At 43.4% G+C, this 26,294-nt stretch overlaps 1 protein-coding gene across 5 annotated transcripts in view; it reads right to left on the reverse strand.

The window, feature by feature from the left end:
* The window catches only part of numb (NUMB endocytic adaptor protein), a 37,220-nt gene that overhangs the window by 1,794 nt on the left and 9,132 nt on the right, over nt 1-26,294 (reverse strand). For 2 of the 5 annotated variants that reach the window (XM_070920082.1, XM_070920079.1), the window contains exons 2-9: nt 13,582-13,718; nt 8,844-8,918; nt 3,675-3,707; nt 2,880-2,954; nt 1,957-2,097; nt 1,462-1,666; nt 988-1,287; nt 541-684 (exon numbers count right to left, since the gene is read on the reverse strand). In XM_070920082.1, coding sequence (XP_070776183.1) covers nt 541-684; nt 988-1,287; nt 1,462-1,666; nt 1,957-2,097; nt 2,880-2,954; nt 3,675-3,707; nt 8,844-8,918; nt 13,582-13,707 — 1,099 coding nt within the window. In that variant the 5' untranslated portion in view covers nt 13,708-13,718. The remainder of the gene's footprint in view (nt 1-540; nt 685-987; nt 1,288-1,461; nt 1,667-1,956; nt 2,098-2,879; nt 2,955-3,674; nt 3,708-8,843; nt 8,919-13,581; nt 13,719-26,294) is intronic. The other 3 variants (XM_070920080.1, XM_070920081.1, XM_070920083.1) reach the window with 3 other exon arrangements.

A 26,294-nucleotide genomic window follows, 5' to 3' on the forward strand; every position in this document is an offset into this window, starting at 1 on the left:
CACAATGATCACTGGAAGTCTGTTCATCTCCTACAGAGCCGAACGACCAAGAAATCCAGCCAGAATGTGGGCACTGAATAAGACTGCAATAACTTTTGGCTGCACACAACCAATCTATTAGTGTGTGCTTCCTCATTCCCCTACTCATCGTGGCAGGTTCAGAAAACAGACAATAAGCTCATTTGAGTCATTCTAAGTTAAGGTCTCTAAACTTTTAGTTTTACAAGTGCAAGAAGCTAAAAACTTGATTGTTTGGGTCAGTAGTTAGATTCACACACATACTACATAATTCTAGCTAGCACTGTGAACTAATTTAATGAAACCTCATGACAGTTAAGACTGGAGCAGCAAAAATATGTGATTTGTCTATTTAAAACTTTGTGGTTGAATCACATCACAACACAGATCCAATGAGAGCCCCTCACTCTACACACAGCTGTCCAGGACACAGTAACCCATCGGCTGAGTTCATCACAGGGTAGATGCACAGTTACACGTGTTAGATATTAAGGGTTTAGGAAGAGGTTTTGTTGGTGTTACCTGGTGCTACAGGAGACTGTGGGGATGAAGCTGGTTTGGGCATTGGTGCTGAGGAGAAGGGGTCCTCTGGGGGTCCACTGAAAGCTGAGGTGATCTGAGTGCACAGCGAACTGATGCTGTCACTTTCTCCTTCTACCTCAGGGACTGAAGGGGACACACCAGGGAAAAGTTAATAGAGGCAAATCTAAAAGACATTACTGTATTAGAGGAAAGGACAAAATTCATCTCTGGGAATTTGGTCATGTAATAGTTGTTCAACAACTACAACCATGTATATTACAAATAAAAAAAAACAACAAGGCCTTCTTTGTTTCTGATTTTCTTTTTATCTTTAAGGTGGATCCTTGCAAATACAGACGCTACAGTTGCACTTGAAGGTTAGCAGCAGGTTGTGTAGAACAACAAACTAACTGAGGACACGGACAGTTGGTCAGGATCCAGACTCACCTGTGTTCTTCATGGGGAAGTCAGACTTGCGCTGCATGGTGGAGGGCAGCTCGTTCATGCGCAGTGACAGTTGTCGTTTGAAGGGAGAAGTCTTCTGACTGAGGGCCGGGAAGCCTCTGAAGGAGCCCTGCCTGGCAATAACGTCGGCTGGTGCGTGTCTGCGTGGTATCGCCTGGGGTCCCAGGGCGGACACAGAGAGAGGCGGGGAGGACGAGGGGGATGGTGAACCTCCCGTCTGGTGTGCTGAGGAGTTTGTCACACTGGTGGCTGAGTTCCCAGCAACAATCACATCGGTCTCTGCTGTTAGAGAAAGGCAACGTTCAAGCAAGGAAGCAACAATGAACAAATTAAGCAATAACTGGAAGTGGGAGTATAAATAAAAAGACTATTTTGAACTAGTGTGGAGGTTAAACAGGCCGACCAATTTCCCAGGTCAGGGAATAGCAGTCTATAGACGGGGCTACATATACAGACCTTTTTTAGCATCCTGTAGCTGCCTCATGACTTCCTCCCGCTCCGCCGCCTCTGTTGCCGTAGTAACACGAAATGAGCCCTCACGAGTGAAAGTGGTTCTGTTGGCGTCAAAGGTTGCCGTGACCCCACACTCCTTCTCCCGTTTCTGTTTTCGCTCCAGACAGGCAGCAAATGCACAACCCACAGCATGACTGAGCCGCTCTCCCTGAAAGAGACAACGCAACATATGAAGGTCTCCTCGACCAAAGAATGAAGCTCTTGGCATAGGACTGATGTACAGAAATGAAAGTTTTCCTATTGTAAATGTGGTATAAAAACCATTATTACAACACCTATGTAATGTACATCATTCAAATGACACATAATACACTGCAGGTTGTATAAGATCATAGGCTTTTGAAGAGGGACATCGAAGATTGTCAATGAAAAGATTTTAATCAGAAGAGTGAGATTAAATCAAGAAAATTGTATTGTAGTATTAAAATTAGTACTTACTGAGTCCTTAATGGCCATAAAACAATGGCAGATCCAGCGTCGTGTGGTGCCGTCCCTGCAGATGTAAGAGAACGCCCTCTCAAAGTTACGGTCCGGAGCGCAGAACGACACCTTCTCTATTGTCTGGTCCAGAATCAGATCCTGCAAAAAGCATTTTCACTTCATTATAATGAGCTTAAAAACTCTGGTCAGAGTTAAGTAACACTCAATCGAGTCGTGGGCTGAATGATTGCATAGTGAACAGTACTTCAATATGAAGGCTTGGCTTCAAGGGTGCTCAAATAAGATTGAACTACAAGATTGAGTTCCAGAGGAACTAGTTTGCACCCAACCCTGCTGACCCCCCTGACCACACCACAACCCTGATCCACACAGAAGAGCAACACTGAAAAATCATGTCACACTTAAGGAAAAGCAGGGAAAATAAAATTGCAAATAAAGTCAAAAATAATAAAAGGATACAAGTACGTATACACAGAAGTGAACCCACTTCTGGTTCTTTTAAATAAAACTAGACTCACAGTCCAACATTTTGTGAATCAGAGTTAGTGTGGTCGCCTGCCTTGTTAGCAAAGTTAACTGCTTGATAGTAATCAATACCAAGACAATTAATAACAAACTTAAATAGCTAATGGTTTAAGAAATAAAGAAAAGAAAGAACAGAAAATGACAAATTGTACGTTCTAACTTTTTTGTTGTTGATGTAGTACCCTTTTATTCCAGCAGGGGTCAACCTTACTGTTTACTCATATCTACTCCTGCAGGTGCACTGAGTACATATCTACCAGAAGTAATGCAGCTTCACTGTCATTAACTCAACAACTTCCGCCTTAACTTAAGCCACATGTACTTCCTCTGGCAGCTCTTTCTCTTTGATCAAGGTGTTTCTGAGCCTGTGACAGAGGACTGAAGGGACTCATTACCTTTGTTTTGTCGTCTACGACACGAAGACCATCTGCCGACACCCACAACACAGCCCGCACTGGCTTCTTCCCAGCCTGCAAACAAAACACAACAGGGAGAGGTACGAGTAAGAAACGAGGAAACCAGTGTCTCCATGCCCTAATAAAATGACTTCCCTTTGTACCATTCCTTGGTACCTATTCATAAAAAGAAAATCAGTCAACACTCACACAAAGCACACCTGTAAATAAAGAGAAAGCTCCAGGAAAGAGACAAAAGAGAAGACACAAGTTGGGAGTTGTTTTTCTGAGTGCTGTATCATTTAGTAGTTCCCATATTTTAATGAAAGAAGCAAGAAGGTTGGTATGAGAACTGGTGCTCTGATGCAGTCGACAGTGGTGGACCCCGCTGGTTAGAATAACAACGATAAAATATTTGTGTGTGCACAAGACAGAAGACATTCACACAAACTGTTCATTGTTCCATTCTTGGTTCATGGAAGAAGGGCTCAAGAGAGATGGCACACCTGTTAATACAAAAACACACACACACACACACAAAAAAACACAAAAAGTGCCCCACCCCAGCCTAAACCACCCCACCTGCTCAAAGACACATGCATCATTGTGTTTGTCTCTCTCCAGACAGATTTCCCTGTGTATGAGTGTGTGTGTGTGTGTGTGTGTGTGTGTGTGTGTGTTTCTTCCAGCCTTCAGACGTGATCAAAGGGTGAAGTGTTACGTGAGAGGAGGAAAAATAATAATAATGCTCATAATAAAAAGAGACACACTCAGACACATAAAGCAATAACTTACTTTTGCAAAGAATCCTTTGAAGAATTTCCTGTCCTGGAAGTGGATGTGGTAAAAAGGGAGGGTGGGTGAGAGGGGTGGAGGACACGGGGGGGAGGAACAAGGCATGAAAATGTTACCTAGGAAGTCTAAAAATTGTCTGGAGCCCACAGGAAGGGATTTGATTTGAGTTTTTTTTTGGTGGAGGTGAAGCTGGGTTATGAGTGAGTGAGTGAGGCAATGGATCAAGAAGCTCCACATGATTCCATACTGAGGGATGTTGTGATGGGTGATGCTGTGGTTGTTATTGTCTTTATGATGATAACTGTTAGTACTATCACGCTGGAAGCCGGTAAACCATATTACTGATCCCATCGGAGCAGGCAGAAGGGACACCCCTACGTTCTTCTGTGATTTAAATAAACAACAACCCTACAAGAGTCCACCAGCTAAGACGGCATATCAAGCTGCCCACGCAGAGGGGATAAAGATGGCAGACCTTCAGGTGTGTGCCTGTGCCAGTATGTGGAGGAGATAACCCCAAATCTCATATTACTCCTCCTCGTCTGATTCCTAGACTGAGACGTGGTCCTTCCATGGTTGTTCAGCAGACAGAGACGGATTCCCACAGACGGCAGTTTGACCTCTGAGTCAAGCCTGTGACTATTATAACCGATCAGCAAGAGTCAGGGGTCAAGTTTAGGCCGCCACAACCACATAAAGAAACCACAACCAGACCCGGCCTAGTCTTAATCCTCCCTTCTTCCCCCACTTCCTGAGAGTTCCTCTCCTCCCCATAAGCTGTGAAAAGGAGTGCCACTCTGCTCCTGTTACACAGCCATGGTGGAGACGGCACCCTGAGCACCATGTTAATGCATGATTTAATGTGTTAACCAGCACTGGAGATTCATTTGGAATGAGCTAAGCATTTGTTAGTGTGTGTGTGTGTGTGTGTGTGTGTGTGTGTGTGTGTGTGTGTTTGTGAGAACCACACAGACATGCAGATGATGTTAGAGCCTGCACAGTTAGTATTAGTAAGCTATGGTTAGGGGAGAAAATCTCTAAAGGGTTGAGATAACTAGAATAGGAGGGCAGTGTGGGGGAGGGGGTTTGGAGGTATTTCTCTGCAACACCACAATAAAAACCTGCTTAAAAAGACAAAAAAAAAATGTATAACACGAACAAAAAGGTAATACAATATTCAGGTATTCAATGTGTGAACTGGGATGAAACTACAGTGGGGAAAAGCTTTCTGGGCAGAAAGGAAAGCTGAGTTTTGAAAGCTCAAGGTGAAGCCAACAAGGCAAAAATGAAACAACTGAAGCAGCCAGCAAGCCTTACTTCTGTAATGATAAAACTGTCGTGCATACTTTACCTCTTTCTAATAGACAACCTAGCACCCCACATCCAAAACATTTTAGTGTGGTACTACCAGCTGGTGGCTTACAGTAATTTCTGCACCCAAAAACAACACTAACCACCAGCAGGATGTGTGACGAATCACACATCTTGTGTAACATCTGACAAAAGCCTACTTTGTGCAACAGCGCACACCTTGCAACATTTGCTAAAATCATTAGACAGCTATATCAACTGCAAGAGAGAGCGTGCTTTATCATGGACAGTAGAGATGTTACTTTACCTGACAGGTTGTCAAAGAAGCTAAAACCACCACCTGGCATTTCCCAGTGCTAACAACAAGTGTTTATTTTGATTTTGACTTTTACTCAGCAAATATCTCTGGTGGAGGTGGAAAGGCTTTTAAGGCAGATTTTCCTACAATGTGACACTAAAAGTCTTAATTAAAAGCACCAGATTATATACACACTGCCTGATGGACTTGGATACTTTGCCAATGATGTACCCCGAGGCTACTGGGTGTTGATGTACAAATACAATTGAAATTCTTTCAGCATGTCAGCATCTCCTGGTGGGGTGCCCCACCCAGACTACACAGAGGAAACACTCCAGGTCACTATGAGGTCCTGAGTAACAGCAAAAACATTCCCACTGCTAGAACACAGAATACACCTCCAAACCCGGGCCATGGGCCAACAGCAGCAGCAGGAAGTGATGTCATGATGACAACGCAAAAGGGCAGCTTGGAGGTTGACGGTGCCGCAGTGCAGCCTCCTCCTCCTCCACCCGCCTCCATCCTCCCCTCTGAGTCACGGGTCGCAGAGCTGTGAGAAAACTCTCATTACCGTCCCAAAGGCTGCTGGGAATACAATGGAGTCGGCTGAGAGCTGTAGCTGTCATACACACAGACACACAACGACTGACAGCTAGACCACCAACACGCACCCTCCAGCACAGGGCGCATACAGGGAAACATGGACACACATATTTTAACATTCTTCTTCCTCATCTCTCCTGCCCGCTCCAAGACTTTAAGAGCCGAGGCTGCCAGGCTGTGTTGGTGTTGTGGCTGCTGTTGGCTAATTTTCAGGAAACAGCCCTCACCAGCCATCACCAGATATTAAGTGCCTACAGGTTCAGGGCCTGGTTCCTCACCAATTTATTTATTAGTTCCTGGAAATAGAGTTTACTGCTGAGCAATATTAAATGACATTTGCTCCACTGGTAGGAGCTGTATTTGTTGCCTGGCAACAGTTAGCTTATTAAAGAGTCAGTGAGGATGAACTGGGATCTATCAGGGCCTCACTAATTGTATATCTGCTTAAAGCTGGCCCTTGTCTAGTCTGGGAAGTCTGGCTTTAACATGGATAACTGGCAACAGGGGGAGTCATACTGTATACCACCACTATATTCTGCTCAGCAGCAGAGTCAGCCTTGCTGCCAACCAACCCCCCCCTCCATTTTCCCCATAAACTGCCATTATAACAAAGACGCCTGTAAAACTGTTTACAGAGACCTCAAATTGTATTAGGGCTGCCCTCAGAATGTCTATGAGTCAAATCATCAGTCGAGAACCCCCGAGACAAACCTCATTTGTCAGACGCATTACTGTGGACAGAGCGAGACAGGATAGCAGCATGGCAGGGTATGTACTTTACAATCCTACCCTTGTCTAAAAATCATTTAACTACAAAACTATTCGAAAATAAAGGGCTGAGCATGTCAATGTAAAGTCTATGGGACAAGCCGGCAGACCTAGGAAGGGAAGGAGACAACATTACTCATGGGGGGGGGGGGGGGGGGGGGGGTCGCACAACAAGGAAACAAACCTGGAAGAGAAAAAACCCCAATCTGCAGTGTGTGAGCTCCTTTCATCAGAATGAATGGGCACCATCTTGAACACAGTATGCAGTTCTCAACCAACAGTGATTGTTTCCTGTAAGGTGAGCCTCTCAGGCACACAGGTAAACTGCTACGTCCAGACCAGGGCTCAAATGTTTCAGAAAGACAGTGTGTAGAAGAGGACTCTGAAACGATGCCAGCCTGACTCACATTTTAAATGTGGTAAATGTTAATTTCCCACCCTACTTGTAAACATGGATCAATGAAGCCATGCCTGTGCTGGCTTACGAATAAGGCCGCGGGGTGGTGAGAAAGCGAGGGAGCGGAGGAGACAGAGGAAGAAATGTCATTAGGTTGAGGAGGGTCAGATAGTCGCTGCCTGCAGGAGGACATGAGGCAGAAGCACCCGCCTCTCCTTTTGAGTTGGCTCCATTTTGTCCGCCTTGTTAAAATGACTGTAACTCAATAAGACCTCACAGCCTCAGGCTCCGTGTACACCATGTGACCTCATCTAGCACCAGAGTGTACGTGTATATGTGTGTGTATTTGTGTGTGTATACAGTATGTCTGTCAGCTGTGCCTCTGGGTGTGCTTCTGCCTGTGTATACAAATTATTTTCCTGTGAGCCCCATCTGAGTGTGTGTTTGTTGTGCCTCTGTTTCCTACAAATGTGTGATTGTACCGCTGTGTGAGGTTGTGAAATTGTGTGTTAATTCGCACACACACATGCTGCTACGGGTGTCTTCAAGTGTGCACATGCGTGTGTGTTGTGTGGCACTGTTTTTCACAAAAGTGATGGACATGCTATTGCTTTTGTGATATAATAATATAATGCAATATAAATGTGTTTTCTGTTTTAAAGTGTGAAGAAATGTGCTTCTGTATAAATGTACGTGTATGTGTGTGTGTGTGTGTGTGTGTGTGTGTGTGTGTGTGTGTGTGTGTGTGCGCACGTGTGTTCTCTCATTTGTGTTACATAACTTCTGTTTTGCTATACTGTTCTGTTTTAACTGGAATGAAAATTGTGTTTTACTGTCCGTTAAATTATACTCATAAAATATGGAATTATTCTCAAGCATGTTCTACGGTATAATCATACTAAGAAATGGCTCTTAATAGCTCAAGTTCTCTTCAACAGCTCATTGAGTTGAACATGCAAAGTGACTAAAAGGCCCTTTATGAGGGAGGAAGAATAGGTGTTGATAACACAGGAAACAGGGTGTGAATTCTCAATTAGTCTGAGTCATCTTAAACTGAAACTGAAAGCTAATCGCAGACACTTCAAGCAGGAGTTTCGTAACCTTTGTTGGCATGGAATTCAAATTTAGCTCTGTCCCGAGAGTGATGTGCTGATCCACCTGAATGAACACTGATCATGCAGAGAGAGACCCCAGAAGCAGACCTGCCGACTGCAGAGTGTCATTTACCCGCTGGAGTTTATGACCTGGGTGGGGTCTTGGCAAACAATTGACAGCATGGAAAAGCAATTGCTCCATGGTTTCCCCCTTCCCCTCCCCTTCTCCCCAAACTGGAATTTGTTCTTTTTGCGCAACTCCGCCGGAATCCACTGCAGCAGGAAGTACATGCCGGCCTATCTCCTCTGGCTGAGACAGTGTGTGGGGAGAGTGAGAGAGAGGAAGAGACATTCAAATCAGACCCTCACCCCCTTGAAGGTTGTCTGAGGGTCAAGATGGGTGGAGACCCTCACAGACAAATGGCAACAATCAGCCACACTTGGGCCTCCATGTACAGAGTAAACTAGGCAGGAATAAACAACGACGAAACACTAAAAGAACAAAACTGCTTGGTGACAGATGGAGGAGGGCTGCCACGGAATAAAGGAAATGTTAGAAGGAGTCAGTAGGATGTTGGTAGCACAGTGAAGGAAACTAATGAAGGAAAAGATAAGAGACAGACAAAAAGGAAGTAGGATGTCTGATATTTAGAAGTCTCGTTCCTCGAAGTACGGAGGGGTTTTCTAGTGAAACCTACCGTTTTCAGCCGCTTCACTGCATCCTCGCAGATGTGCATGCCTCGGGACTCCTCCACCTCCACATGTCCCAGGTACTGCAGGGTAGAGAGAGGCAGAGAGACAGAAGGAGAGAGAGTGAGTAATGCTGTGACAAAGCTTTCCTGTGGCTATCGTCACTGAAGTTTAACTAAGGTTACAATAATAAACTGAAATGAGATCAGGTATTTAAATCAAGTCCAGACTGTCTAATATCCCCTGGTAGGCTGGTGCTGGTGATTTATACGGCTAATTAATTACCATTTTAAGGTCAATCGCAGTTCAATTGCTCCCTAGTTGATCTCTAATTTTGTCCACAGAGAAAATGCAGAACAGTTTTCAAAGAAATATAAACGGGCAAGTGGGTGAATCTAACAGCAAGTGTGTGATTCTATGAGGAAGGGATTACACAAGAAAAACAAAAGAAACACATGAAAGGGCAAAAAGAAGTTGCTCCTTCCTCGTACGCTCAGCAAGGTCAACATGCGGCCAGCTCTTTTGTGTTCCTGAGGACTTTGAGGTGATGGAAACATGACCTACACTGGATATGTCAGGCCAGGTAGTGCTGTCAGTCACAGAAAACTGACTTTTCTGGTGATTGTGTAATCTTTTTGGCATGATTCATAAATCACTCTGCAACATGGTCCAAACAATATAGTACTAATAAAAACTGCCTCCACTGACACTTGCAGTACAACGAACAACTTTATTGAGAGACCAATGCGTTTTGGCTTCAGGGTAACACTCATCCTGAAAGCCACAAGCCGAAATGCGTTGGTGTGTCTCCAAGTGTTGCTGGAGCTTTGACATCTTAAGACATCTTAACATCTTCTCTTCTCCATGCACCTTTGAAGTTGGTAGAGTTGTGCCAGAATTAACTGCTCTCTCTCCACCAATGCAAACAAACAAATCAGTCGACTTTTTAAAAAGTATACAGGATATAACATTAACCTTCAACGACAAAGGGCCGAGGCGCTATATCACCATATATGCCACATACTTAATGACTGTGATAATTGTTAAGTCTGTTATCTAGTAACGAATTAATCAAGAGACGAGACGTGTCAGGATCTGTCAGATTCAGTTCAGGAAATTGCAGTGAATGATCAATCACAACATACGTTTGCTCCAATTACCAATTTCCTGGGGGGAACCCTGCGCTCCAACCATGTAACAACCTACATCAGAAGTTACTTGGAAATCCTACGTGAGTGAGTTTAACTGCGACTGAATGAACGGAAAAGGCCGCCTCCTCCAGCTCGAACCTCCCCTCCTGGACCTGAAGCAGCATCACACCCTGCTGTGTGTCGCTCCAGAGTCACAACCCTGACCGCCCCAGAAGCCATTGTGTGTGTGAGGCCGGGGAGGAAGTCCTAACCCTTTCCTTATAGATATACACACACACACACACACACAGAGTGACGCTGACCCCCGCCTGCCACCCCCACCCTCTGGCCCTGCTATTTTGAGAATGTGACGGCACAGATGTGAGTCACACTGTTGGCATATTACAATACACATGTGTACACACACACACATGCACTTAAATACACAGAGATGCACACAGCATGTGTGCTAAGGGCAATACTGATGCAAGGAGGCAGCTGTGTGTAGTGAGGACAATGAAAGCAGCAGCATCACTAATAGGGGATCAGCCCGGAGACGAGGCTGAGGTGAGATGAGTAAATGCAGGGGAGGCTTGAAGTGTCACAACAGATGCTTCATTGTAGCATCTTACTCTGTCCTGTTAGTAACAAGCTGGCAGCAACAATCTGGAGGCGGAAACATTCACATCTAACAAATGCGCTCAACCAAAGCAACTTTATAAAATGAAATGAATATCTCCTGTACATGTGTAGGGTAATATGGTTATGAAATCCAGGTTTGCTTGTGGGTCCACTCCAGGATTAGCTCCACTTGCCACTAATCCTACAGTGGGCTAGGATTAGATGCAGTTTATATATCATGATTTGTATTATTGTGCTGTTCCTGTCCACTGTTTGTGTTTGATGAGGAAAGACACAAGATGAGATATTGTGTTTACAATTCCTGCCCCTGGGGTGGATTTTCCAGCTGTAAAAGGGCAAGCAGAGATAAAACAAAAGAACCACCATGTGCAACCCTGGGCTGCGGTTAAATTCACATTTTGTAAACATTTGAAGCAGCCAATGATAAGGAGGACAGGGGTCAAGACAACGGCCAGACAGTAAAAAAGAACAGTCCTGTATTGTTTGAATATTCAGGTTTTATCTTGAAGAAATACATGAGAAATATGCTTTTTTGCTTTCTTGCTGAGAGTTAGACGAGAAGATTGATACTGGTCATAAGTCTGTACGGTAAATATGTAGCTGGAGCCAGCAGCCGGTTAGCTCAGTTTAGTAATAAAGACTGGAAACGGGGAAAGGTAACAAAAGGTCTACCAGCAGCTCTAACTCAGAAGCTCTCAAGGTGGCATTTCACATACATATTAGCCTATAGTATCAAACCACATCAATATCAATTAACTGGAGTTGGCTTTGTTGGTGTAAATCCTCTGGATGTAATCCAGGTGGATTCCAGGAATTAATTCATGGTATTGGCCATAAATCAGTTTCAGGGAAGAATTCTGTCAGATTCAATAGAAAGTCCAAGCTGTGCGCAGCCTTACAAACTCCTGCTTTCCAACGTGTGAATAACTGCAGAAAACAAGCGCACACAAACATACAGACATTCATTTCCATATAAATACGTCTACATAGTTTAAACGTACCAAGGACATACAAATACATTTGCCTCTCATCTGTTTTAGTTGGCAAGCAACACACACACACACACACACACACACACACACACACACACACACACACACACACACACACACACACACACACACACACACGCAATTTAATCTAATCTCACATCCATCTCCAGCCTTCAGCAGTCTCTTAAGACTGATATTTCCATACAAAAAAGCAACTCTACATTTGTATGCCTTTGACAATCACCTTGAATCATGAATAACTGTCTGTCACTGCAATTTCAGCTTGAAAACAACATACACAAGCATAAATGTACACACAAATAAACACAAATGCTGCTTAACATGACCCATCCCTAACAGGCTGAGCACAGTCAGTTAAAAACTCAGATGTGGTAATCAGTGTAGAACTGGGCTCATACTATACTTGTCAAAGGCCCCTGGCCCCAGGCAACAACATTTAAGACTAATTTCACCCACCTTGACACCTCCACCACCCTAAAACCCCTTTTTTCCCTCCACACCACTTTGAAACAGCCTTTCTTCTTCTCCTTCTCCCTGCATGTCCTCTCCTACCCTCTATTGGTTACTCTTTAGTGCAGTAGTCAGTGATAATTTCACTGCAACTATTCCAACCCACACACAACTGGGCTCCTCTGAGGCACCTAGAGCGGGAGACAGGGAGCAGGAGAGGGAGGAGGGATACAGAGGAGTAGCATGGTAGGTTGCACCGGCACTATGAAAGCCAGTGCAGAGGGAAAAAAATGTTGGTGGAGACGTGTGTGTGTGTGTGGCTGCAGAAGTACAAGAAGGAAAGCATGACAATGAGAGATAAGCTAGTTGTTCCTTTGCCCACATTGGCTGATCTGTAATCCACTAACTGCTTTAACAATCCACTGGAAGATTTTTACAGTAGAATTGAGCAATCGTGAGTTACCTGAGCTTAAAATTTGGCAAGGTATGCGTACTGGCTGGTTACACTTACACAACCTGAATTAGCTTTCTTTGTTGCTTTATGTAGGCAGAGCTTTTTAAGAAAAGAAAAAAACTACAGTACTTTAATAAAACTTCTTATATCATAAGGGAGTTTTTCCTCACCACTGTCACTAAGTGCTTGCTCATGGTGGGCATTGTTGGGTCTCTGTAAATAATAATATAAAGAGTACGGTCTAGACCTGCTCTATATGAAAAGTGCCTGGAGATAATGTCTGTTATGATTTGATGCTATATAAATAAAATTTAATTGAAAGGAAACAGGATAAAGCAAACACACAGGCAGCATCAAACCATAACCTGCACACTTGGTAATATACAATCCACATCTGCTGACGAGCCGCCAAGTTCATATATTCTAAGGAAAACTTTCTCTTTCTCGACTCTGAGGTTTTCAATTCCCCTTTTATTCTGAGTGGACCTATGTGATGAGAGGAAGCATACCGTTGCACTTCTGTTTTTAAAAGTGGAAGGTTTTGTTGCCAAAACACAGCAAACTCTCCACTCCATCAAGTGCAGCACAGCAGGTCCAGTTTGGCCATTTTTGAAACACTGAAGATAAATACTGCATGTAGAAAGAAACTGCATCGCCTACTGAGTCCTGTGTCTTGCGCTGCCCCATTGCAGTGCCCCTGAATTGCAATTTGTCAGCTATAATGAAACATTTTCTTTAATATTGTATATTTTACCTCAGGATTCAAGTGGTTCTCATTACTCTTGGAGGCCAGAAATCAATTGTGCACACACACATCCCACAGGTTTGGAAGGCTACAGCAGATAATCTTGCAACCTAGATAAAAGCTGTGCTCACAGTCTCTGAATGCTTATGATTAATCACAAGCAGCGTCCTTGGGGAGCCAAGCAGAGTGCAAGTTTCTCAGAGGTATGAGTGTGCCACTGTAAGGTCAGCATTGCACTCTGTGTGTGTGAGTTTGTGAAATGAGTGTGTGAGGTTTTGTATGCAGGTGTGTTTATGTGTGAGGGAGAGTCACCTTGACTGCGAAGCTACATTTGCCGCTGCGGACCGCCTCCTCGTCTGTCTGCCACTGGTGCGGCCGACTCGACTCCGGCACATAGATGTCTTTCTTCCGGCGGAAGCTCTGCCGTAGCTTATTCATCGTTGAGCTCCCTGTGAGTGGTGAGAGACACTGAATTAATCCCAGGGTGAAAATTGGGCTGTCAGCAGCAGCATAAACAAAGAGGTGCAGCACTGGCTGGAAAACTGGAGAAATAACAAACAATCAGAAATACTTTATTATTGATCCCCAGGGGGGAAATTGTACAAGTAACAGTTAAATGCGAAAGTAAAACGTGTTAATTAATAATAAAGGTTTGTAAGTCAGGGAAAAGTACCAATTCACGTGAAGTCAATGATGTATGTCAACACAGAAATGAGTCAACTTCCTGTGTTTGATAACGGATAAGAAGCTGAACCACAGTGCCAGACTACCACTTTCACGTGTCCTGTTTAGTGCCTGCAAAGAGGAATGCTTTAAATACTGACATCAGTGCACAACACAGTACGCTGTTGTCTCTCTGACTCACAAGGAGGAACAAAAGAGTTGGCGCCTGAGTCTCTGTAGTGTTAGGAGTCAAGGTGGCCCAAAAAGAAAAGGGAACAGAGGACACTGAGCAGACTGCCCTGCTGCTCCTACTGAGAGAACTTTTTACCTGCTGAGAATACCGAGGCTACAAGATTACAGTTACATACATAACAATCTGGATAATTTCCATAGACAGTTTACCTACCCAAACTGTCTAAAACACCCACCACTGTTCACCACCCACACTTCCAGGTTCAGCTTTGAACTGCCATACTTGTCAGCTTGTCCTGTACAATGAGGGATTACTAGCAACAATGTAGGTGCGCTTACTTTTGGTTTAACCTCCGAATAAAGTGGTAGCTAATCTGCCAAAACTGTTTGTTCGTCTGACCACTCATGTTTGTTGCCCTTGAGCTAAGCAAATATTTTGGAGTACAATGTTATCATATATATAGCTGAAGCTATGAAAATAAAACCCAAGTTATAATAAAAATGAATAAATCAATAATGTTTTCTTTGTGTTGAGTCTAGGTCTCACTTTAGTGCAGGTTCAAACACTGAAAATCTCTGAAAAGAGCACAATTAATTAGGCTAAAAGCACTACTTTAAAAAGGGTGCATGTATGTCTTCTTGGCTTTGGGAGGAGATTAGGAGGCACAGAAAAGCAGAGACCCAATTAAAAGTTGCTGATCCAAACTAGAACTGAGAGGTGCATCCATCATCGAAAGTCTGGCTCACGTCTCCCCTAGCAACTCGTAACTGAGGACCAGAAGTCATCCAGCCATGCAATTCTAACTTTTAACACGTGAGCAGCGCATACTCTTTGACTAACAAGTTGCACCCATTAACTTCTGAGCTGATGAGGATCGGCCGGGATTAAAGGTCCTTAATCCAGGAGAACTGAGTGTCAGCGCACACACACACACACACACACACACACATACACGAGAACAGGCAGCAACATAGCAGCATTCACTAACATACATGCTCACAGCGACCACACACATATGTACCTACTTATCTACACACACACACACACACACACACACACACACACACACACACACACACACACACAGGACAGAGCTGTCTGTTTGCATAGTGAAACCTGTCCTGTGAGCCGGTACTGGCTGGGGGTAGAAAGTGTGCTTGAGGTGAGGCTCTCTTATCTGTCCGTGCCAGGCTTCAGCTCTGTGGGCAGCACACAATGAAGCTTTCAGCCCTGACCAGGCCACTGAAAACACACATAAACACATCAAACTTCCCACTAAAGGGGGACCTGGAGTGGACCATGGAAACGTCTCAAGACCCTGAATCTGTCACGTGCAGTAGCATATTTCAGCAGTTCAAATAGCTCAAAAAGATTGAGTGCACCAACAAAACACACAAAACAAAGTTAAACCTGCTGTTATTACATCATTATATTTTAAAAGACTACATTTTATAAACGGAGTACGACTTCTAAATGACGGCTAGTCATTTGGCCAAATGAGTGATAGTGTGGCCAAATTCAAGTAGGGATTTTGGCTGTAGTTGGTAGATTTTTGTCTCCCTTTTCCCAAATGTTCTGTTGTAATGGAAACTCTGACTATTGTGGTACAGCCGACACCTCTCTTTTCTATTGCTCGTTGTCTACGGCATCACTCGCAGAAAGACAATCATGACCCCTGAGCCACACTGTAGGTAGGGATGCTGTCTGAAAAAAGGGGCAGAAACAACAACTAACAAGGTGTAAAGCAGGTGCTTAGATGTGTGAAAGCACCTGCTCTGTAGTAGGAGCCCAATACCTCAGCAGGTGTTACGATATAAAAGCACCCAGTCTGACTCAAGTGTGTATAAAAACGTGTGTGTGTGTGTGTGTGTATGCATTTGAATGCACATACACATACACAAGTTGTAGCCTGCAGTAGAGTGAAGTGTTTGAAAACAAGACGACTGAGCGAGAAGGAGAAAACACTGCTTCAACCCTCAGTCCCACTCTCTCCTAACACACTCGTTTATTTAGGTCATATCATGTTTGGGCTCACTGCAGTGCCAGTGACAGGCTGCATGCTTCCAGCCTGCAGAGTGAAGAGGAGGAGCAGGAGGAAAACAGATTTGTCTGCTCTTGAGCGCCTCGTCTTCGGTGCAACAATTTAAAGCATTTGTTTCCAATATGTTATGCACACATTTTGAGTAAATGTTGTCACCCTGAATTCTCTCACCAGACACAAGACACCACTCAGTGCCAGTGTTGTTAAACATATCTTTCAATTACGCAAACAGGGCTAGTGTATTTTTTCTTTAAGAAAACCAGTTTGTTGGTGATACTGTAGAATGGTACACAGGAGAGTTATACTTTTAGGTAGGCAGTGTTTTACAAAATAGGCATCCCTATTTCTTATAGCCTTTCCAGAATTTGAAACAGCCATGTTCTGGTGCTGGCAAACAAGTCTGCCAATTTCACAACCACACATTTTCTGCAAATATCTACCAGATGGAGGTTAGAGCTGCAAAGATTGATAATTTATCTATTAATCTGTCGCCTATTTCTTCTGTTAGTCAAAGTATTAAGTTGATGAAATGTCAGAGGAAGGAATCATCTCAAAATTACTTGTTTTGACCAACCAACAGTTCAAAACCCAAATATATTCAATTTATGATATAAAACAGAGAAACAAGGCAAATCAAATCAAAGCTGGAACCAGGAAACATTTGGCCTTTTTGCTTGACAGATTATTTAAAGCTGCACTAATCAATATCTCTCTATAAACAATGGATCAAATGACAATTTGTATGTGAAGGGGGTCGCTCGCAGTGACAAACCCACCGAGAATTATCGACCAACTCTGCAGTTCTCAGCTCCACAGAGGATTTTAGCATCTTTCAGCCAATCGTTTTGGCCTTCTGACCCACAAGTCAACCAGCCTTGTTTCCAGCCACAAAAAATCTCTCATAAACCAACTGTGCACTACCTACCCACCACTAACAGACAGCCAAACAAAGTTAGCGACCAGCTGGTGAACGTAACGGAGTGTTTAGCAGCTTAAGAGTCAGATATTTCCCTCAGGAGGTGGCGGAGACCAAAACCGAGGTAAAAGGAGAGTGAATATTAGACTTACATTCACTCAAAGACAACTGCAAAAGAATACTAATGTTGCTCTGTCTCTGCTGGATGTCTAAATAGGCAAGTTTTTGCTAACTTGCTCACCATAACAACTTTTAAGAGGTAATAATATGTCTGTGTTTACACCTTCCACTTTATTAATGTATTTTTTATGTTAAAGAGGTTTCTGACATGTCGGGTTACTGAGAAAAACCTCTAAAATAGTCGATGGTAAATTCAGGGACGAAGGACATTTCCTGACAGGAAATCTCATTTTGGAAAGAGTCTCTTTGAATGAATCCCAGAGACAGACAGAGGTCGAACACTATTAGTCTGGAATCTTTTTTTTGCCCCATAGTTTTTATGCCTCTTCTAACAGCACGTTACCAAACTCACCTTCTAAATCACTTAACACTTATGCTACTGCCAGCTTACAACCCACACACCTTCTCTCCTGCGTGCTGCAGTGTGTAAAAGAGACAAAAAAGGAGAGAGCAGGAATGTAAGTGAAAGCACATATACTACTCATGTGCGTGGGAAAGAAAGCGGACGGTTGCTGTACTTGTTTATATATAGTGAATGTTTGCGCCTGCTACAAGTGTGTACAATATGTATAACCATTTGCAGGAATGAGACATGAGTAGTGTTGAGAAAATGTAACATGTTTGGAATGAGCACTACTAGAAAATCTGAATACCCCAACAAGGGCCTACATCCAACAACAATTGTACTTTTGACTCCTTCTACCCCCTTTCAGACACAATGACCTGGGATAGATCCACGTTTGGCATTGATTTGAGCCGGTATCGACCATCCAAACCTGACTCCTCGACCAAGCTCTGGACCTGAGTCCTTTGTCTTTGTCTTTGGTATGAGAGCATTTATGATACATATAGAATAAAGACAACCCTTATGTTGATTTCAAGTGAAAAAACAGCAGCAAAAGCTTTTAATAAACTGATCAAGTGAAATATTTAGACTATATTTATGCACAATGCACAACAGTTGCAGAGGGAGGTCTGTGTCAACAGCGGCAACCAGGGATTAACCTGTAAAAGAAGACTGGTAGGTCAAATGCAGGTTGAATACATGTTAAATGTCAAACATGGCATTTGTGTATGAAATCTGCATCAGCAGCAGTACCACCAGCATTAGGTATTGTGTGTGCAGCGTTGGCACGAAGGTGAGCAGTGACAGGGATGGAGGCCAGAGCGAGCAGAGCACAGAATGGGCCGTGAGGGGAAAAGTCTGGTTGTGTTCATTTGGTGCAGAGTGCTGGGGTGGGTGATTGGATGGGTGGGGGTCATGTGAGGTAGGTTTAGCCCTTGGTTTGGCCATGAGCCAGAAAGAAGGGAGGAGGAAAGGTGAGAGACAAAGATGGAGCAGCAAATTCAGGCAGGGAGAGGTGAAAAGAAGGTTAAGGAAGGGAAAAGTCAAGATAAGTGGCAGGAGGGACAGAGGGAAGTAAAATAATTGGGATGGAAAAGAGTTAAGTGAAGATAGAGGAGAGAGAACAGGGCAGAGCTGAGAGGTGAGGTGGAGGAATGAATTAGCACAGTTTCCCTTTGGTTTGAATTTATTCCAGACTCTTTAAAAATAAGGATAATGTTCCTCACAGCAACAGTCTTCAAAAGTTGTTTTTAACTGGATTAAAAAAATCAATTCAATGCCACTTTACGACCTTAAGGAGGTAAAGTAAACCTGCAGCAGAACAGACAGTAATAGCTTCTGTCTCTGGCAAATACTTCACAGAGTTTATGATCTTCGTAGGCATTAATGGCAATAGTACAAAGGATTACACTGGTGTTATCATTTCAAGTGAAGCAGACAAATACAGCTAAATATAGTGACTTCTACTTTTTCCTGTTGGTACATCTACAGAGCAATAGCAAAAGCCATAGCAGAACATTGTTTTCCTACTGAGAAAAGTGAGTAGCACTCTTCATGCAACATGCAGAGTTTCGTGTCGGCATTTTATTTTGGTTTATTGACGTTACTATCTTTGGATTTATTTCCTTACCTCTTGCTATTGTTGAACAACAAATTCTGAGTGACTAACACATGACTGTTGTTTTTCATACATAAAACAACAAATATCCCAGAATACGTATACCTATGTTTGGCCAGTTACACATAAGGTTAGACCAAACAAAATAAGCCAGAAATGAAGAGTACTTTCTACTTGCATGACAAGTGTAATCATCACAGATCACAAATAAAATTTCACTCACTGGCAGCATTGAGACATGTTTGTCTAAATCATGCCACAAGGCAGCAACATGACCCGCCTATAAGCATCAAATAAAACAATACTTGGGTAGTTTTTATTTTACTTTTTTAAAACTACAAAGAGATGAGAATGGAGAACAGAGAGGGGGGAGACTGGGAGAGGGAGGGGGGACTCGAGGGAGAAAAGACGGGTGGGGAGGTAAAGGCTTTAGTGCAGGAAAGCAGGATCTGAACCCTGCTGGAGCTGTCACAGCTCCTATAGTCTGCTGCCGTGAGGATCTCTGGCTGTTCTCCTACCAGCACTAATGAGGACAATTACACAAGGACCATTTATACTCGCTCTGTGTTCATGTACACAGAAACAAGCAACAGTGAATGACAAAAAGCATGGAGCTCTCTAAAGACTCTCACATGCAATATCATCAACGTACTTAGTGGATAATTACAGACATAAGCGCACACACAGTCAACAATGATGGTAAAGTGTAAAGACAGAAATACACAGAAGAGGAGAGACACACACGCATGGGACAAACAGGAAACAAAACAAAAGAGATAGAGGAAGAAAATGGGGAGAAAAAAATAGATTTTTCCCCAAGTCAGGGCTGTGCTGCTGCCTGGGAAGGAGGGAGAGAGTGCTGCTTCTGACTGTAGATGTAACAGTATTTGAATAATCTCTCCAGGAATGGAAAACTGATTAATCCTTGCAGAAGGATCCTAGGGATGAGTACAGCAGTTGGGTTTCAAAGCAGATAGGGAGGGAGGGAGGGAACAGCTAGGAGAGCGAGTGAGCGTGAGAGCAAGAGACAAAGAAAAAGAAAGAATGGGCAGCAATTCAAGACAAAAAGGCCCCACTGTCTCCTTTCATGACTTGCCCCACCACTGTGCCAGTCGTTACTGTTCATCCTATTTTACACTGCTCTGTTCAGGGAATTCCATGTTATCCGCGTTCAGACTGAGTTTATAGTTTAGAGAGCAACAACGAGATAGGATAGCCTCAATAAATAAGGCCAGCCAGCCATCCGTAAAGCAAAGCATGCCTGGCCGGCATATCTGCCGAGCCCCGTTATCGGGGAGCCGACCGACTTGAGGCGATAGTGCCCCTGTTCTGCTCCCAAACGGCCATATGAAGGGAGAATTTGAAAAATGCTGTTACCGTGGTAATCCAATTTTACGGGCCCCGGTTTGTAGCTTGGCATGCTTATGTAAAAAGAGGGGTAGAGGAAGAAAAAAAACAAGGAGAAAATCTGGATGAAAGTGTGCAGTGCATCAAAAGGAAAGCTGAGCTATAGACACAAGGGAAAGGCTGAACCCAAATGTCCAGGACAAGCTGTGGGACCAGGATCAGGGTCAGAGGTCAGGGCAATCTGCTTTCTGGCATCCTGGTTGGTGAGTTTACGATGACGACAGTGGGAAACGAGATAGCCCGCTATTCTCTCTGTGTTTTTATTACCAATAACTGCACAACAAATACAATAAAACTGTCAACAACTGGAGTTGAAAAATTCACAACAGACATGTAACGTTACTGCTCAGGGCTGCCATTGATTTAATGACAGTGTGGCAACGACATTACATTTTCAAGTGCAGTAGAACAAATGTGAGACTGGGTGTCCATCTGGTTGCCTTCATTAATGCTAATCATTAATGCCAACCCCTAAATGTGATATTCTGGGTCACATGCATCAGTACAGAAGTAATTACTGTATCACAGTTTGCCACTCAGGGGCAGTTTGATCTAAATGGAGTCTATTGAGTGATATTGTCTACACTAAATAAATGGTACCACTGCTGAAAATGTGCTGACTTTTTCCCCTCTACCAGAGTTTATTTCTCGATCACTATTCAATCTGTGCTGAGTTTTATTTCTGTTCAAAGAGATAGCTTTCCCCAGAGTATCCAAACAAATAACCAAAATAGAGGTTTGTGTTTCTCAAGAGAGCCACATTTGGTCCAGATGTCTCATATGTACCGTGCTGGCAATCTAATGATTCTGGTAATGTTGTTTCAATAAAATGATCTGTTTCTGTGCCAAAATGTGCAATGAACTGCAAACATACAACAAGTAAAACAGCACTAGTTTGAGTAGGGATTTAGATATTTGTGTTATGTTACATTATCTTTCTATATATGCGTGTTGAGAAGGTTCCTAATAAGTTGTTTTTTTGATTATGTATAACATCATCACACTTTTTAGCAAATGTAATGGCATTTAAAGGGTTTCACACAAACAAAGTCAACAATTCTTTTACCTAGCATAACAGTTTAATACAGCTGTGACCCCAAAATTAGGATCACTCCTGCCTTCATTATAGCCAATTACTATAATTGACTTCAAATGGCTGAACATAAAATAACAGCAGCAGTAACAGTGTGTCCAAGCTGGTGGAAAGAGAGTCAGTAAACAAGTGTAACTCATCGCCAGCTGCTCCAGCTCAGCATGCCGCTCTCTGCTTCGATGATCTGTACACTTTGCATCATCAGCGTCCCCACAATAATCACTTTATCTGCCAGGTACAGCATGTGTCTACACAGTGATCCAAAGACACATCCTTGATGAAAAGATGGATGCAGATCCAAGGGACAAGTGCAAAACAAACTACAATCAGGAGACCGTAATGTCATGACCTGCAGTTTAACCTTTTCTTTGCTGCAGTGCACAACTGTAAATGTCAGCCAAATGTAGAAAGCATTACTGACTTCAGAGCTAGCTGAACTAATAAAAATACTTAAACAAGTCAGTGGGAAAATGAGTCAGTATTTTGATTCCTGAAAAGCATCTATTTTAGGAGGTTCAAGATGTTCAAGGGACAGAACAAGAGCCAGAGAGAGAACGATGAGGTACAAATGGGTGGTACTCCACAGAGGAAGGAAATGGTGGGAATAGGAGTGCTGGCTACTGTTTGCACAGCTCACTCGCTCGCTGTCTGCCACTGAATCATTTCAGAGTCCTTCAATCTGTTCCCTGCCCCCAGCAAGACATGATGACCTCCGTTTCCTGAGTACACATGACTGACCTGGGTTAGGGTTGAGACAGAGAAAGAAAATAGGGCCCAGGCTGCACAGGGGATATTGAGTTGCTTTTCTCTCCAGCCAATCTAAGAGAATTTGTGTGTACATCAGTATCTGTGTATCTGGCTTTTTGTGTGTGGTCATGCTTGTGTTTGTGTGTGTGTGTATGTCTAAGAGCGGCCAGGCGTGGTATTAAGGGGGCCCAGCCCAACAGCAAGTCGACCAGCCAGCCGGCCATTCAACACAGTGAGCCACACATCACTTTGGGCAACAGCTGAGGCCACATTTAAACGACCAGGGCAGTACCCTGGCACCAGGGAGTGGCAAATCACTGTCACTGTATCGTCTCCCCTCAGGCGTGCCCCAGCGATGATTCACAGACTGAATCAATAGGCAGGATCTGGCCTAGTTTCCACCACAAGGCCACACAGGGAATCAAGAAGGCATCCTTAAGATTCATGTCAATTGTATTTGCCTCAAATTCTCCTCCGCATTTTTGTGATTGTTTTTAAGAATATTCTTGCCAGAGGAGATGGTATGACAAATGGAGTGGAGTTTCAATTAAATGAATAGAGCTGTAAACACTATAGTCATGCTGACTAGAGGGGCTGCGGACTGAAAGCATTGGTCTGCTAGGAGGGGTTTGATGTAGTGGTCTGAGTGCTCCAACTCCATCAATCCTGGTCCCTCTTTATAGCAGACCACAATAGGTGTCCACTAATGTGGCAGCCATGGGAATATGTGTTTATAAAGTGGCTGTTAGTTTGTACACCGGCTGACCTAAAACAGCCATGAGTTCCTTTCTCTTAAGTTGAGAAGAATCGCTATCTTCCCTATTTGTTGGGACGACATTAGTGTGCAAACTGTGGGACAGAAGCTTAACCTCCTCACAGGCAATCACTCAGAGTGAACTGCAACACATTGTCCCTGACTCTAGAAATGACCTCTGCTGGGAAACTTTGAGTAAACCTCGGAGCGAAAAAGCTACTCATGGAAACCATGTTTACTTTTTCCCCTTGACATCACTGCATCACACACACACACCAGCAGCAGCAGCAGCAGAATAAACACACAAGCAGAAGTGACACTTGCAGAAACCCAAACCTGCCATACACCCACAAATGCAAACACAATACACACTCTCAAAAACACAATGCTCATGAAAACACACTCTGACACACATGTGCACAAGTGAGACAGACGACTCCAGGCCCCAGAGCCAAAATGGCTCTATTATTAAGCTTCGGTGTTCTTGAGAGAAGTAAAGTGCCATTAGAAGAGTTGCAGCAAGGTGGAGAAATCAGGCCAAAATACCAGACACTCTGTATTGTACCCGAGCACTGCACTGACCCGAGGAAACACAGACAATGTTATATATTCACCAGGCTTCAGCAAAGTGCTGTTAATACATGATCTATTAATCCTACTTATGGCTTACTCACAACAAAAAAGCAAGCATTAGCACATTTATAGAGTCTCAGAGGAAGAATGCTGATCTAAGATTGCAGTTTATATCCCCAGGCTGCTATACTCATATATAACAGTTTACTAATCCAGCAGAACCCCTGCCAACCAACAACTGATAGCTGACCATTCTTGGATCAGTATTCCTAGTGTGATTTTTTGAACTTGGTGCAACATGAGCCCAGAGGGTCTACATGGATTAGTGAGTAGGTAGAGAATGTCACTATCTGAGAACTTTGGTTAAAGTCCCATGTGATAACATTCACTTTACAAGCAACCACAGAAAATGCGAAGTAACACTGTTATGGTCGGGTTGAACCACAAACTGACAGGCCATTTCCCCAAGACGAATAACTTAGACTGCGTCATATCATATCCAACACAGACAGACGCACTGTTTGTGTCAAGTTAAACAGGTCTGGTTGTCCCAGTGTGGGCAAGTTAGTATGCAGGGCATAGACATGAAGACAGACAGGCACCAGGGTGCACTTCCTGCAGAGCTGCTGATTCACAAGAGAAAAATAAAATATTAAAGATGATGTTATCAATAGTAGAGCCCTGTGTTGGGAAGTCTGTGGCACATTTCATGCACAGTTGTTGGTTTGGTCCTCAGCAATCACCAGCCAGAGATCTCACAGTTAACACTCAGCACTTCCTCTGCGCCAGCAGCACAGTCATTTCTGATTTAACCACATCAGGGCAAGTGACAGTCTATACATGGGTTTTTGAAACACAGTCATTACTGCTGACATGCACAGCCTGCTACCACCTCCCTGCTCTGGACTGTAAAAATGCTTTAAATTTAACCACAAATCTCAAGTGCGGTTTAATTCTCAAGAAAGTGATCAGGACCACAAAAGGCAATCAGTGTAAGCAAAGATCTAATAAAGTATCTGAACAGGGCTGACTGGAACATTTTGCCAGATTAATTGAAGTACAACAGCTTCATTAAATGAACTGACCTGAAAATAAAACAGTGAAGTTCAAATCCCTTTTTTATTTTACTTGTGACCACAAGTTGGTCCTTCATCCAATACTGACAACTTCCAGTGAGTACAAGCATGCTGCTCAATGGTTACTGTTACTTTTCAGTTATATTCAAGCGTCTCTTTAATGGTGAGAAGTCATTGGCCCCCAATTTGCCCCACTCTACTTATCCTCTTCCCTGTAGTCCTCTGATCCTTCTCCTTTCCCTTCAGTTAAGGCGGCCCAGAGGAGATGTCTGCCCTGCAGCTGCCAAATGACTTTGCCTCTTTAAAAAAGCTATGATTATAGGGCACTGACTCGCGGCAATGTAACTGGCCTGACAGCTGCAGGCAAATGCTCAGTTAATATCAACATTTATCGATTAAATGTAGCAACTGTTGTGTGATCGCAAATGCACAAAGTGAGTCAATTTAGGCATCAAAGAAAAACTACAAAGAAGGAAAAATGATGCAGTGATCAGAGCCAATTAACTTGCTCCCCAAATGAGCTTCCGAGCCAATCCGGGAGGAATTAAACTGCATGGGGATAATTTTTCTATCCTATGCGTGGTGCTAATGCATAAAGGGAAAGATAAATCGGGCTGTCGGTGGTGGTTTGCAGACCTTTTACACTACGCTTTTAAGTGGCGGCTATCCTGGCAACTGTTAGGGATGACTAAAAGCTGGCTGTTTTTGCCATTATCATAATTACTATCCCCCTTCTTGGTAAACAAAGATTATAGAGCAGACAGACACATTTTACAGTAGCAGTAGGTTAAGCAGTGACTCTACATATTACATTGTGTAATTTCCCCCCCGGGGATCCATAAAGTATTTCTGATTCTGATTCTGATTCTGATATGATGCAAATGAGTCTGTAGGCTAATAGAGATAGGAAAAGATGTGGATGCAAAAGAATTTGAAACATTTTTAATTAATAATCATAATTTGTAGTCCGATGTTGGTAAATAATCAATCAGGATTGTTACAGATTGTGATCACAAGAGCAGAAAAAGATAGTTTAAGTAGGCTATCTAAGTGTATAAGAGGCGAGGAAAGCCCCGCAGTGAGGAATGGTGTCAGTATGTGTGTTCACTGAGTGATGAAGTCCTGTCACTCTTCACTGCTCTCCCAATCATCATCTAGAGATGGCTGCAGGGTAAATGTATTCTGCTGGGGCTTTAAACGCTGCACTGCTGGCCTCCGACATTCTCACACACACACACACACACACACACACACACTTTTGACACTTTGTGATGCATCACATGTACACTTGAGAACATGCGTGTCACTTGTGATACGCCCTAAACACAGACAGGAAGAGTAAGACTGAGAGGGCAACACACACAAGTGACAGAGGGAGTTAAAGGCAGAGATGCAGAGACAGAGACATACAAAGAAGT

The sequence above is a fragment of the Enoplosus armatus genome, chromosome 15, assembly GCF_043641665.1.
Source record: "Enoplosus armatus isolate fEnoArm2 chromosome 15, fEnoArm2.hap1, whole genome shotgun sequence".
NCBI classification, from domain to species: Eukaryota; Metazoa; Chordata; class Actinopteri; order Centrarchiformes; family Enoplosidae; genus Enoplosus; species Enoplosus armatus.